General features: G+C 46.4%; 1 protein-coding gene across 10 annotated transcripts in view; it reads right to left on the bottom strand.

Moving 5' to 3' along the window:
* Nucleotides 1-14,613, bottom strand: part of KCNT1 (potassium sodium-activated channel subfamily T member 1) — a 2,308,650-nt gene that overhangs the window by 986,419 nt on the left and 1,307,618 nt on the right. For all 10 annotated transcript variants that reach the window (XM_069609538.1, XM_069609540.1, XM_069609539.1 and 7 more), the window contains one exon: nucleotides 12,763-12,842. In XM_069609538.1, the coding sequence (XP_069465639.1) occupies nucleotides 12,763-12,842 (80 nt within the window). The remainder of the gene's footprint in view (nucleotides 1-12,762; nucleotides 12,843-14,613) is intronic.

Below are 14,613 nucleotides of genomic sequence, written 5' to 3'. Positions count from 1 at the left end.
AAGGTAACATAACAGATTCACTTCTAATATTATGAAATGGCAACGGGTTTCATCGCTGTTGTGACTATCCCCACACGGGTTTCATCGCTGTTGTGACTATCCCCAATACTGTGCAAAGTGTATTTTTGCAGTGCAAAGAAAGTGCAAAGTTCATTTTGTACTGCAAAAATGACCGCAATGATTTTATACTGCAAAAATACACTTTGCACAGTTCCATGAATCAGGGTTTGTGTCGGCAGGGCAAAGTCACGTTGTACCGTGCAAAACATTATATGAATCAGGCTCTAAGTCAAAGTTTGATGGAAAGGCTTGATTAAAACGAGATCAAACAGTTTGCATGAGGAGGTGTTTTGGGCGGCCAGTGGTAGGAACTGATTGGGAATGGCCATCGGATCAGCATAACCATGGGCAGTCAATAGGTGGGCTCATAACCAAACAACCCCTACAAGCTGTGTGTCCCTCCTCATATGCCAGTTCTCCCTAGCTGTATCTAATGCTGTAGTTTTATCTTCTAAGCCTTGCAAGTGACACCTAATAGCCCAAACTAATAAATGACTACCACGAAATGTAGACAAGTACTGTGCGCGGAGCCCATCTTCTATTTCCATGGATGGTGAAGGTGCCGGAGAGGAGGTTGGCACAGAGCCCGGAAGGAGGGTGGAGCCCAGAAAGGGCAGGGACGATGGCCTAGTGACAAGTGAGTACATTTTAGGCCGAGTGGTTCACGCAGAGGGTGGGAGCGGGACAAGGCCGGGGCAGGGCGTCAGCAGCCGAGCAGACACTTGGGCTGCTCAGTATATGGCCATTCGCCAGAAGGAAATGACTGTAATCCGACCCGCCTGGTTGTTTGCGTCCATCGCAGCGGGTGCTAATGCTTTGCTGTGCGCGGCTTCCTCTGGAAGTTATCAGACACAAGTGCACGTTCTAATCACAGTTATTTTCTGCTGAGACCTCACAGCAGTGAGCAAACACAGCGATTGTAAAGTGCTGAGAGGGCACATGACTGGAGATGGCGAGAGAGAAAGCGCCCTCTCTGGTGCTCCTTCAGAAGAACGTGAACTCTGACACGTCTTCACGAACACTGCACCCCATTAGAACAGGCAGATGTGATCCGCCCACGAAAGCAGGGCCTAAGCTTCTTTAGAAAAAAGGTTTCACAAGCTAAAGCACCAACAACCTCCTCAAACAGAACAACACACTGGAGATGAAACTTCACCCATAGTGTTCTATAAACTGCTGAGTGGAATGCATCTCCAGTGTTAATATGTACCCATCAACATTCATAAATATAAAAATATATTGCGCAAATCGATTTTCTGGAATATGGAATGTGATAGAAGTCTAAACCATTTGCTTCAAATACACACACTCTCAGCAAGCACAATAAGAAGGTGAGCCTTTTTAAAACTGTGAATTTGCAGAAATGAACCACGAGATGGCGTTGCCTCTCCATTCTCCGCGCTCACGATCTTCAATTGAAAACGGCTGAAGGGGTTTCCCTGGCAGTGTATTCCACTGCACAAGAAATATTTACAAACAGGACGAAATTCAATTGCTGAGGGACACTACGCAAGGAGGCAGCATTGCTAGCGCCTGCTCCCCATAGGAAATGTCTACGCATATTTCCTGGTTGGAAAGTAAAAGAGGACTGCACACGGCTCAGTACAAACACCAAAGATTACAAAGTAAAGCAAGAGTTGTTCTCCACATGTAATGGAAGTTACCTTTTATTATCTGTACCAATGTATAAGTCATAGTAAGTACAACCCCACGTGATCTGTCTTATCCGTCAATTTGATATTTTACCAAATCTACTCCTTAAAAACACAGGGGGCCTCATTCCGAGTAGGGCGGTAAGGGTTAACGGTCACCAGTATCGAGACCGGTGCCGTTAAACCCTTACCGCCCTACTACGAGTTCCCTTTGCAGGTCCTTCCTTAATGCCCGCAGGCGTTAAGGACGGGACCCGCAAAGAGACTCCGGGGTCAATAACGGTACTGTAATTTACGGTACCGTTATTGCCGCCTTCCCCCTTCCCATTGCGCCCTATGGGGGCTCAAATGGGAATGGGGAATGGGCCTGGTGAATTACCGGTCCCTCCGAACTCGGAATGGACCGGCAATTACTCCATTCACCAGGCCGGAGTTTGGACGAGTTCGGAGGCAGCCATGCCGCAAATAGCAGCGTGATTACCTCTGAACTCGAAATGAGGCCCAGGGGCTCAGTTTCGAAATTCTGCGTAGTTCGGCGGTGGGGACACTTTCATGTACACAGGACCTCGCCACAGAATTTTCCTAATTTGGACGATGGCGTGCAAAAGGCAAGTGGAAAAAAAGGTTTGGTTGAAGCATGGATGCTGCCTTTTTTCACTCTGCCGTCAAATGGAGTAAACGGCAGGCAGCGTTCACTCAGTTTGTCAGGCAGCAACAATAAGCCTGCAGACTCCATAGGAATCCACAGTATTTGCGCCAGCATGAGAATCCATGCCGGTGCAAAAGCTGTAGTATTTGTTTGGCGGAGAGGAAGGGAGTGGCGGAACGTAAGTTACGTTCCGCCCCTCCTCTCCGATATACAAATGCACAAAAAGTAGCCGTGAAAAAGCCCTCGCTTGCGCTGCCCCAAATCCCTGCCAAATCACTTCTTATTCTGCACAGTCACTTGTGAACACAGCAGAGACTCAGACACACATCTAAAACAAGCGCTTTTAGTTGTTTTGTGGTTCTAAAAACTAGCCATGCGATAAAAACAAGAGTTTTAGCGTGCCTCTGAATGAGTAGTTAACATCCAGCCAATGAGCGATTGCCTTGCGGAAAGGATTGCCTCGTGGTATTTCATGGTCATTGCACTTAATTTGACCTGCAGCGGGACACATCCTATTGTACAGCATGAAACGCTCTCTTACCCAGGCTGGCCTTCTCCCTACACGCAGGATTTCACGCGAAGCATTTTTTTTGCAGGGGGCTGGAGTACAGTTTCCGACTGCGAGTGTGAGTGATCACCCATCACTGTGCAGTAGAGCGCTCGCTTTGACATCCGTGGAGATCCTGCTAACGCAGGTTCGAATCCCGGCAGGGCCAAAACTCAGCCTTTCACCTTCCGAGGTCGATAAATGAGCACCACACACCGTGGGTAGTAATAAGCAGCGCTCACCTGAGGGTTCGTAGCGCTATATAAATGCAAAATTATTATTTTATTATTACGTTTGTAGCGCTATATAAATGCAAAATTATTATTTTATTATTACGTTTCAACTCAAACTCCTTTTGCGAGTGTCACCCGCTGTGCATTACGTTCACAAACACACACCCGGCAAGACCAGTATCTGACCATAGATGTCAATGGCCGGTCACCCGGTGACAAACTAAATCATTTGAGTTCACTGGCCCCGGAGACTCAAAATGTTTGGAGGTAAGGATCACCAAATGGCCAAGGCACCCTCCGTAAGGACCTTCATACCCACCACCAGTTGTGCCTTTGCTTTTAGGCCATAGCAACCCTCAGCATACATAAGCATACATAAGCCGGTTCCTAAGGATACAATGGGCCGATTTATGGGAAGGTTCGCAAAGATCCCGCAAAGTCCCTCGCGCAACAAAACCTTTGCGCGTACCTTCACACACAGGAATCTCTGCGTGCAATTCGTATTCATGGAATTTTCCCCTGTAAAGTAATGCTATGCGCAAGTAGCTGCCGGAATGCCCACAACATGCCCCCACGCAAAGCAAATCCAGCCACATATACTTACCTTTGCACACTCCTCGCTGCAAACCCATGCACCCTGGCGACACTGCGTGGGACCCCCCGCAACCAAGCCAGCAACCTAGCAACACTGCGTGAGGGCACCCCAACAATATGTGTACCATTTTTCGTAGCTCAAGTAATTCCTGGTCATTCTGAGTGTGGACCCCCGTAAACTGTGGCTGCACCCCGCTAATCTGCATACACACACCCCTAACTGCGATCAGTACCCCAACTGTGTGCACACACCCCTAAATTCCTGATTGGACCATAAATTTGCGCGTTGATTCCTATGCAATTGGGGCTGTGCACATGCCAAACGTCGCAGTGTGATTGGGAGCTTTGCGTGCAGATTTCCCCGACTTGATGTTGCACGGTCTGATCCATGAATATGCTTGGTTTAGTGCAATGCTGGGCGTGCGATTTCCTCACGCAGGCTGTCCCTAGACACTCCGACGTTATTCCTTATTCTTCCTCATGCTGCACGGATAATGGGGAATATGCATGTCCCGCCCCTATTTAAAACTCTGCGCAGGCCCTACCCACACTCTGCATGGAGTCTCATGCAAGGTACTCGACTGCTCGCAGAGACATGGCGGACCAGCGCGAGGTCCCCGCAAAGTCTGGAAAAATCCCGCAAAGTTGATTGCATGAATTGATGAAGGGGGTTTTGCATGCAGAATGACCCGCAAAGTCCCTATTCACTGCACAAAGAATTCCATAAATCAGGCCCTTAGTTTCACAAAGAGATGTGAGCCATTTAAATACTGAACAGAGATCTCTTGAACATATACATAGGAAAGCTAACAGCCCAGAATCAGCAAAAGCCTTTGAAACAGCCAATCAAATCTACAAATCTGCGATAATCTCTCATAAAGCAAACACATTCAACCTGCGCATTACCAATGCCAACTCTGACAGTAAAGAGCTTTTCTCTAGCCTCAGAGAACTTGAGAACCCTGACCAAGCTATAGCACCAGACAACACCAGTAAAGCCTGGTGCACTAAAATACAAGACACACTAGCCTCCAAAATAATGTTCCTACAAAAGGAAATCAACAGTAAAAAAATACTCCTTGCTGAAAAAACTACCCCCGACATTGCCACCATCCCCACTAATACCCCTTCCTGCACCCCTTTTTACTTCACCCCAGTGTCCAACAATGAAGTGCTAGATACTAAGGTTAAACTCAAAGCCTCAAATTCCAAAGACAACAAATTCCCATCCCATCTAGTTAAGATGTGTGCCCCCTCCCTATCACCAATCATCACCGAATTTATCAACGCTTCCTTCAGCTCTAATATAGTCCCTACCAGTATCAAAAAAGCCTGGCTAACACCCCAACTAAAAAAAAGACCCTGGACCCCTCAATCCCCACCAACTACCATACCATAACCACTGTCCCATTCCTCCTGAAAATCATCGACAAAGTAGCACACTCCCAGATCCAAAACCACCTACAACACAACCAACTATTGGGGGGACGACAGTCAGGATTCCGTCCCAATGACAGTACGGAAACAGCCCTACTCGACCTGAAGATCCAAATGGATGCTTCCAGAGAATCAGGCAAATTATGCCTACTCATCCTACAAAACAAATCAGCGGCTTTCAACCTGGTCGACCATGACCAACTCTGTGCTACCTTAGCCAACTTCAATTTGTCAAATAATGCCTCTGACTGGATCAAATCTTTCCTCGCAGATAAGACCTCAAGAGTGGCCATTGGTAAAGAATCAGCAGATTGCATACCAGTCCCCATAGGCATCCTGCAAGGTTCCTGCCTAACCCCCACCCTCTACAACGCCTATACCAAGCTGCTCTTTGCAGCGCTGGATGCTATGGGTGTCATCTACACCAACTCTGCGGATGACACTCAGATCCTCATCCCACTAACAGTTAATCACGAGCAAGACACACTCCTTATTAATAAAATCTACTCACTAATCCAAAACTGGATGGCCAACAACAGCCTTTGTCTCAATGATGACAAAACAGAGCTATTAATACTAGGCTCATCATCTAAAATAGCCTCCCTACAGCCTGCCTACTCATCGTTCACCATTGATGGCACCACAATTCCAGTACTTAAACAAGTGAAGACACTTGGAGTGTACCTAGACGCCACTTTAACCATGACCAAACAAATCAACACCCTAGCCTCCTCTACCTCCTACACCTCCAAACTAATCTCCCTTAGTCGCAAATTCCTCACTGCCAAAAACTGTGTTACACTAGCAAGAGCACTCATACTCTCTAAGCTAGACTATTGCAACATCCTCTTCCTAGGCACATCCAACACCAACCTGGCCAAGCTCCAACTTATGCAGAACAAAGCCCTTCGAGCGGCACTAGGCATGAAAAAATCAGACCACATCTCCAATATCAGGAGAGCTATCCATTGGCTTCCCATTAAATCAAGAATACTCTTTAAAACCCTCAATATCACTCACAAATGTATCAACAACAAAGCGCCAAAATATCTCCTCAATACATTCACCAAGAAAAACCACACTAGACTCCTCAGATCGAGCAACAGTGAAAATCTCAAAATCCCACGATACAAAAGAGAAAAAGCAAAGTTCTCGCTCCTGGCCACTGGAACGCCCTTCCCACCAACATCAAGAATGAAACCTCCTTTCCACTATTTAATAAATCACTCAAAACCTGGTTATTTAAGTAGTCTAATGTACATAGAACCCGACCAGTGTAGACCTAACTCCCTTCACCTTGTATATATTTATTTTAGAAATGTATAACTATAATCTTCTCTTTATCAATGTACTCTACCTTAAGATTGTATTTGCCATTGTCTGTAACTACGCCGTGATACCTCAGGGTCTGGGCGTGTAACAATGTAATAAATAAATAAATAAAGTAGTCCTTTGGCTTCTTCAATTGGGGCAAGGGGGATTCATCTGGGCAGCGCAGGCTTCCATCATCTGCCACTGTATGTTTTGTTGCTGCTGCCTGATTGTGTAAACGTCCTCTAATCCGATAGGAGTTGGCACAAACTCTTCCCCTTTCTATGTCAACCAAAGGATGCTTTGTGTTTTGCACATCTCACTTTGTGTCCAAGAAACCCATGTGAATCTCTTTGTTGGCCCAAATCAGGCACCTTTCCTCATTGTTACTGTCTAGAGATAGTCTGTCCAAAGGACGGAATTCAGGAATTGTGAAGCAGGGAAGGGATTTGGAGGTTGACATTTTGAAGGATAGGTGCGTTCATTTCCAGGGAGAGGTCTCAGACGATAATGGTGTGCCTCCTTTCGTTGTCGGCCCTGTAGGTGCCAAATGCCCACATCCAGAGCAGGTGTTGCCTGAAGTGGGAAAGCCACTGGGGGATGGCTCAGGAAGGTGAGGTGAGACAGGACTGACAATGGAGGGTTACTGACTGCCACAAAGGAGGTAGGTGAAGGAGGAGGTAGCACTGACATCCGAGGGATTGTAACTGTCACAGTGGAGGAGGTGGAGGAGGTAGGACTGAAAACGGAGAGTTTGCCACTGCCACAGGAGAAGACTGTGGAGCGAGAGGTAGAGGGGCAGGGCTGGCCCTTATGTCTGAAGCTTGGTTATGAATGATAGGACTGGTGGGCAATAATTTATTTAAGAAAAAGGACATTCTATTTGTGGATACTTTAGAGATCTTGCTGGACAATGTCTCAACCACTTGTGCAGAGGTAAAGGAAATCATTTTAATTCAAGGACAGGGTGCAGCAAAGGTGTGGAGCTGTACAGAGAAAGATTACTGTAGGAGGAGATGAAAGAGCAACATGTGGAGGAGGCGCAAGTTGATCCCCTAGCAGATCCTTCAGGAGGACGGAGGTGCAGGTGAACCCCAGCAGATCCCTCAGGAGGAGGGAAGTGCAGGTGATCTCCCAGCAGATCCCTCGGGAAGAGAAATGTGCAGGTGATCCCCCAAGAGATCTTCAGGAGGTGGAAGGCACAGGTGATCCCCCAGCATATCCATCAGGAGGAAATAGGCACAGGTGATTCCCCCAGCAGATCCCTCAGGAGGAGGAAGACATGGGTAATCCTGCCAGCAGATCCATCAGGAGGAAGGAGGCACAGGTGATCCATGAGCAGTTCCCTCAGGAGGAGGGAGGCACGGGTGATTGCCCCAGCAGATCCTTCAGGAGGACGGAGGTGCAGGTGAACCCCAGCAGATCGCTCAGGAGGAGGGAAGTGCAGGTGATCTCCCAGCAGATCCCTCGGGAAGAGAAATGTGCGGGTGATCCCCCAAGAGATCCTCAGGATGTGGAAGGCACAGGTGATCCCCCAGCATATCCATCAGGAGGAAATAGGCACAGGTGATTCCCCCAGCAGATCCCTCAGGAGGAGGAAGTCATGGGTGATCCTGCCAGCAGATCCATCAGGAAGAAGGAGGCACAGGTGATCCATGAGCAGTTCCCTCAGGAGGAGGGAGGCACGGGTGATCGCCCCAGCAGATACATCAGGAGGAAGGAGGCACAGGTGATCCCCCAGCAGATCCCTCGGGAAGAGGGAGGCACAGGTGATCCCCCAGCAGATCCCTCTGGAGGAGGAAGGCAGAGAGGCCTCTGATTTGTTATTGTAGAGTGGGTAGGTCAGGCCAAGGTATCTCTAGTCAAGTTTCACGTGGGAGAGGGAGAATCCTGACCATGGTCGCAGACAGTGTCCAGCTCCCCATGGACCTGTGAGCACTTTAGTTTGTTGAATGGGACTGATGGGGAGAAAGTCACTGTGCTATGAAACATATGCAAATCACCAGTGAAGCGGAACAGACCAAAGAAGGGTTGCTTCTTGGAGTAGACAGCAACGCACAGCACCATGGAATAGAACTATGGTCTGACTAGTCTTAATCAGGTGTCCCCTGTGCTACTGCACCCTTCAGTAGTGGGAAGGGCAATGAGGGAAAAGGCAATCCTTAGTCCCCCTGCCCTCTCATTCTGCCCACGCCATATGCCGTCCCTGTATACTCTGGCACCATCATGCAGGGCCTCCCCTCTGCCTGCAACTCCACGAACACTACCATAGTTCGCTTTTGGTGGCATTAGCCCTGTCAGTGTACCACTGTTTGAGCAGGTAAAGAGGGACTAAATAAAGAGCTATGCTAGCATGCACTGCCTGCATTGCCAAATGAACACTAATCAGGGACCAAATAAAGGGCTATGCTAGCATGCACTGCCTGCATTGCCAAATGACCACCAACCAGGAACCAAATAATAAGCTATGCTAGCATGCACTGCCTGCATTGCCAAATGACCACCAATCAGGAACCAAATAATAAGCTATGCTAGCATGCACTGCCTGCATTGCCAAATGACCACCAATCAGGAACCAAATAAGAAGCTATGCTAGCATGCACTGCCTGCATTGCCAAATGAGCACCAATCAGGTCATTGGCAAATGAGCATCAGGAACCAAATAATGAGCTATGCTAGCATGCACTTCCTGCATTGTCAAATGACCACTAATCAGGAAGAGCTGAACCCCAGGTCAGTGGCTGACGTCATAGAGGAGCATACCCTCTGGTGCCACTCTACCTTCTTGTAGGGGACTCCCTGGCCATTGGGAGAGTAAGAAAGGCACTGGTGGTGTGACTGCCCTCAGACCCACATCCAGAAGGATGGTGCCTTTATACTGCGTCAGTGGCTTCCCAAGTGTGTGAGAGGGTCACAAGGATTGTGAAAAACCACTTAGTTGCATCACCAATCCTCAGACTTGAAAGGGAGTTACAGAAAAAAGAAAAATTAGTTTGGCAGCTATTTGGAGCTAAATGAGTTAATCCAGACTGGAATCAAATGAATGGACCACACGTTGGTACACAAGGTAGTGATTTCTGAACTTGTGACACTGACATAAAATCATCAGATATCAAAAACCGAAAGAATTCTACCACTTCATACTCTACATATTTTCCTTTTTCAAAGCCTACAGAATTCTGCCGCCTAAGAATGTGCCTCTTGCGTTATTCACTCTTATCATGGAAGGCAGAAGGGGTAGTGGGTATTTGACAGGGTGGAGATGTAACGAAAATGCACCAAGAAATCAGTGAAGTCAGTCACAATATTGCCTGGGCTCAATAAAGTGGAAGTCAAGATTGGAACTGCAAGGTTGAGAGGCGACATTGCACAACAGATGGGCCAGAAAGGCCGCTTAAACACCATACAGGGTTCGTTCTGGGAACTTGCCATTGTGCTGTCATTGGTGGCCTCTGGTTGATGGTGTGTTTGCATTTTTGGAAAAAGCGCAAGAAGCAGTTAATTCTGTAGAACATCAAAATGCAGCACACCAAACTATTGTAGCTGGCACTCATGCTGGGGGCGTGGGGGGTTCTTCTCTCATGAGTAGGGGACTTAGGTAGACAAAACATGCTAATTTTGTCAGCTCTTGATTCACTGGGAGAATCGCAAAAATGTGCTAGCGGTACTACTGTATTCCCTGTTTTCAGGTGACCTTTCTGTGCCTTACTTTGGTTGTAAATTAGCAGGAACAGGACTCAAGAACAAAACAGTGGAACACAAATGGCAATTGCATCTATAATTAGTCAGTCCCCACCAAAGCAGTCAGGCTCGACAGCTATGTTACATCAGCAGAAACATGTTCGAGGGGTGGTAGCATGAGCTGGGGTGGAATGTTGACTGAGTATTTATCAGAGGGCTACAACAGAGTCTTCTGGATTAATCCCAGTCGTCCGCATGGTCATTCAGAAATGTGGGACCCAATCTCGTCCCAGACTATCACTGGCAACACAGTTGTATTGCACAAAATACAGGCTTTGAGATGAGGCTATTGTGTCATGAAGTTGGAAGGATGTCCGCACTTTGTACCTTCTTGCTGCAGCAAGAACACATGCTCTCCCACATTCTTTTGCCCAGGAAGGTGCTGGTGACAGAGGAGATTGGGTAGTACTTTTTACATCTGACATGCTGTGTACAAACCTGTGCCTGTCCCTCCTATCTCAGCAACGGTGCCATTATCTGACCCCCTTCTCTGCTTCTCTATATTTGGTTTCCAATATGACGTGCTTCAGCCTGGACTCACACGAGTCACCAGTTTCTATCTTGGTCATCATCAACATTTTCATCTGTACCCTCTGACTCATGAGTGGACATGAGTGGTTGTGGAGACCAGGAGAATCCCACTCCCCCTTTCAGGGCTTGTTTCTCCTGGATCATCAGTGGATACAATCTGTATCCTTTTTTATTTAATTGTGATACTGGTTGAAAATAGTCAACCTTGCACAGGTCATTTTTGGACACCTGGGTATTCTGGTTAAGTGTGGGTCAAGTCAGAGTGAATCGACCTAGGATTATCAGGTACAAGGTTTTTTAAGATTATATTTCTTGATCTATTTTATTATGTTTCGCCCAATTGAAATATTTACCGCCGACCATGGACACAGTGCCCCTGAAGCAAATGATGAAATACAGGCCCATGGCCCTGAACGCAACAACTGTACCTCAGGGCATGCCGCCACCCTAGATTGACTTAATCACCCTTGTGGTTTTAGAGAATTGCCCAACGGGGTGACAACCATGGGAACAAACAGTGAAAACTGACATCGCACAAAATACCACCAGCAGGCAGCGAATATCCACAACTTAGGTAAGGCCCCTGTGTCAGGCCACACAAACTCACAAGCCCTTCTGTAAGGCTTTCATCAATGGAAACACTAAATGACTAAAGAGCAACAGCACAAAACTAATGATTCTTGATTTTTTCTTTTCCTTTTCCTCTGCCAAAGCTCGCAACTAATACGTGTAATAATTAACGTGTAATAATGATTTGTTTGTATACAACTTATAAAGAACACCCCTCTTTTATGCCTCTATTTTGTATTTACAACTGATATGATAAACCACTGTCACCATGTATCACAATATGTTGCACAATGAACACTAAATGTATTACCTCAGCCTTGATAAAGACCATGAGAACTCGAAACACGTGTTAGCTGACCACCACAACCACGCAAATAAAATGCACGCAACCCACTGCAAATAAGGATTTAAAGAGTAAAAATAGTATTTGATCTGTCCACAAAAAAGACAACACACTCAACTACAGGCATTGAATGCATTATATTGTTCGAAAAGATTTCTAAAATCTGTTATTCACAACTTTGCAAACAACACGTATTCTGTCTGGCCACTAAAAGATGGCACCCTGGTTTCCAACCATTGAATGTAAGTGTATTTCCTGACTGCCCCCAAACAATTCTCATGTGCTCTCTTCCTCACCCTGACACGAAATGGCGCATGCCTTTAGGTCATGCAAGGTGGTCGCTGTGATGCAATAGAGTCAGAATCAGTGACAAATAGATGGTGTGTTCTATTTCAATTTCTTACCCCTCCCATGTCTACATCCTATTCTAATGTCCTTCCTTCTCTCCTCATCTGAGGCCTACTACATCAACTGCTCCAGTAACCACCTGCCTCGGTCTTGCCTAACAAGACTGATCCTCAAATCAACCACACATTCCCAATGTATGATATTCTAACCCTAACCACCTGAAACACTTTGCCAGAACTACTGGCAAAGGTCAGAACAACTACATTCATAAAAAAATCATAACATTAATGCGTTTTGGTTTATTGCCAGTCAGTTTTGCCCAGGCTTAGGTCATCAAAGGGGAATAACCAGAGCCCATAGCAGATCATGTCTGCTAAATTGCAGCTCGTGGAGGAAATTGTAGCTGAGGGTTCTTAGAAATTACAACACACAGAGGTAATTGTGAAAAAAAGTAAGGATTGAAAGGAAGAGATAGAAACCTATGGATCAGCATTCTCCACTCCCTAATTCTCAAAGCACACATTAGTTTAGGGTGCATTTTATCGCAGGACATCCTTGCTGCAATGCAATCTCTACCCACCAAATGTCTGCATGTCTGATTTTTGTTACTTAATATGCGCAAACCTAGCTCATTTCCTGCCTTCCAAAAATGATTCTAATCTTCACAAATCTCATGACTTCACAAACATTGTGGCTTGCAGCAATACAAGTAGCATCACCTGCCTTCTTGGACCGAAAACACTTACTTGATCTTTGGTTTTTGATGAAAAACAGTTTGAGGCGCTCTTTGAAGGTGTTTTCGTTGACGTAGAATTCGACTTGAACCCTAGGAGGAAACAGAAATGCAAAGGTAAGCGATTCTTGTTTCAAGTAGGGGTTCACTTCATGTCCCTTTAAAGGGTTCACAGTTAGAACTATCTCACAGCAGTTGACTGATTTATCTTGTGAAATTAACTTGATCCTGACCAATCTTTCCATTCAGCATCAGGACCATTCGACATACATTTCCGCTATTACGATAGATTGAGTCTGCGACCAGAAAACATCACTGGAACTAGTAGAAGCTTGTGGAAGGTGCTGTGCTTTTCAATGGACAACCACCGTCACTGTAAACTGGCAAGAACTCCCAGGAGCAGAACATTCTGAAAAAGAGTTTCCCACAGTCACAGTGACCTACCCATGCTTTTATGGAACTGTTAGCGTAGTACAACAAACACCCTGATTCACAGACTGGTGCAAAGTGCATTTTTGCAGTGCAAAGTGACTTTGCACCAGTGCAAACTCACTTTGCACTACAAAAATACACTTTGCACTGCAAAAATACACGTTGCACCGCTCTGTGAATCAGGGTGTTTGTTGGCACCAGTGCAAAGTCACGTTGCACCATGCTAAACGTTCCATGAATCGGGCCCTTTCTGTGAACTCAAAATACTTTTACAGGAGAGACACTTCATTTTGGAGGGCATTTGCACCAAGAGAGGCGTTACAAAAACGTTGCACCGCTGCAAGAAGCAGTTAGCACTAGGGCAAAAACTGCAGGAGTGCAAACACATTATTTCGAAGATTTGTTTTGCAGCAAGGCAATGGACTACACCAACGGCAAGCACTGCGTGGTGGCATGCATGTACTGGAAGAGGACATTTCAGACTCGGGCACTATTTGCCCTAGCGCTAGCTGCACTTGCACAGGTGGAACGCCTCTATAATAATGGCCTCATTCTCCCAATCCGATCCTGAAATGGACAAGGCACTGTTTTCGTTAGAAGGACAGGGGTGCTGCGCCAGGATTGGATCTGTCAATAGGTCATAGCAGTTTCTCCAACACCAGCTCATATTCAGTAGTGCAATGTCTTTACCGCGGGATGCATTTCAATCATTGCATTTGCATCCGTGCATTGCATTGATGCATTTACACAGTTTTTCTGTGAGCAAGCAAAACGGATGTGCAAAAGGGCAAGGGGTAATAGTAACAGCAAAAGGGGAGGGAGTAAGGGCCCTTTCCCCCATTAAAAAAACAAAAAAAAAACTTCTTTTTGCTCATTTTTCAGGGAACAAAAACAACATGTTTAAAGCAATGATGGGATATAGTGAGAAAAAAAAGGAGGTACGCAGGGCTCGCCCCTGAAAAAAAAAAACATGAGGCAAATGCAGCAATGGTAATACATTGATGGAAATGCATAACAATGCAAACGCCCGATGTAAATGCATGGAACAGGTGCAGAGCATTCTATGCGGAGCACCTCCTCATGGCCTCTGCCCCTGAGCAGAAGCACTGAGGCAAATGACACTCGTCCAGCAAAAGGTCCATGCTGGCTCGAGAAATTACCATTTTATGGACAGAGGCATAAAGAACGCCAGGCATTATCGCTGATCAGGCCTTCAGCATCCCCTCCGCGGATACCTTGCCATATAAAATTCTATGCACGTTGTACACTACCATTGAAGCGGCGGGGAGAAGTGCAACGACAAGCACCTGCCACCATCTGCCTTAAAGGACATTCACGAGTCAGTCGAGTTCCTCGATCCGCAACCGCCTGCAACGCTGACTGCCGTCAAGGCTCGAGCTACTGCCGTCAAGCCACAGGTGCTGAATGAACC

Source organism: Ambystoma mexicanum, chromosome 8 (genome assembly GCF_040938575.1).
Source record: "Ambystoma mexicanum isolate Mex_15411 chromosome 8, UKY_AmexF1_1, whole genome shotgun sequence".
NCBI classification, from domain to species: Eukaryota; Metazoa; Chordata; class Amphibia; order Caudata; family Ambystomatidae; genus Ambystoma; species Ambystoma mexicanum.
The sequence above is the reverse complement of the archived record's forward strand: the minus strand, read 5'-3'. Positions and strand labels throughout refer to the sequence as shown.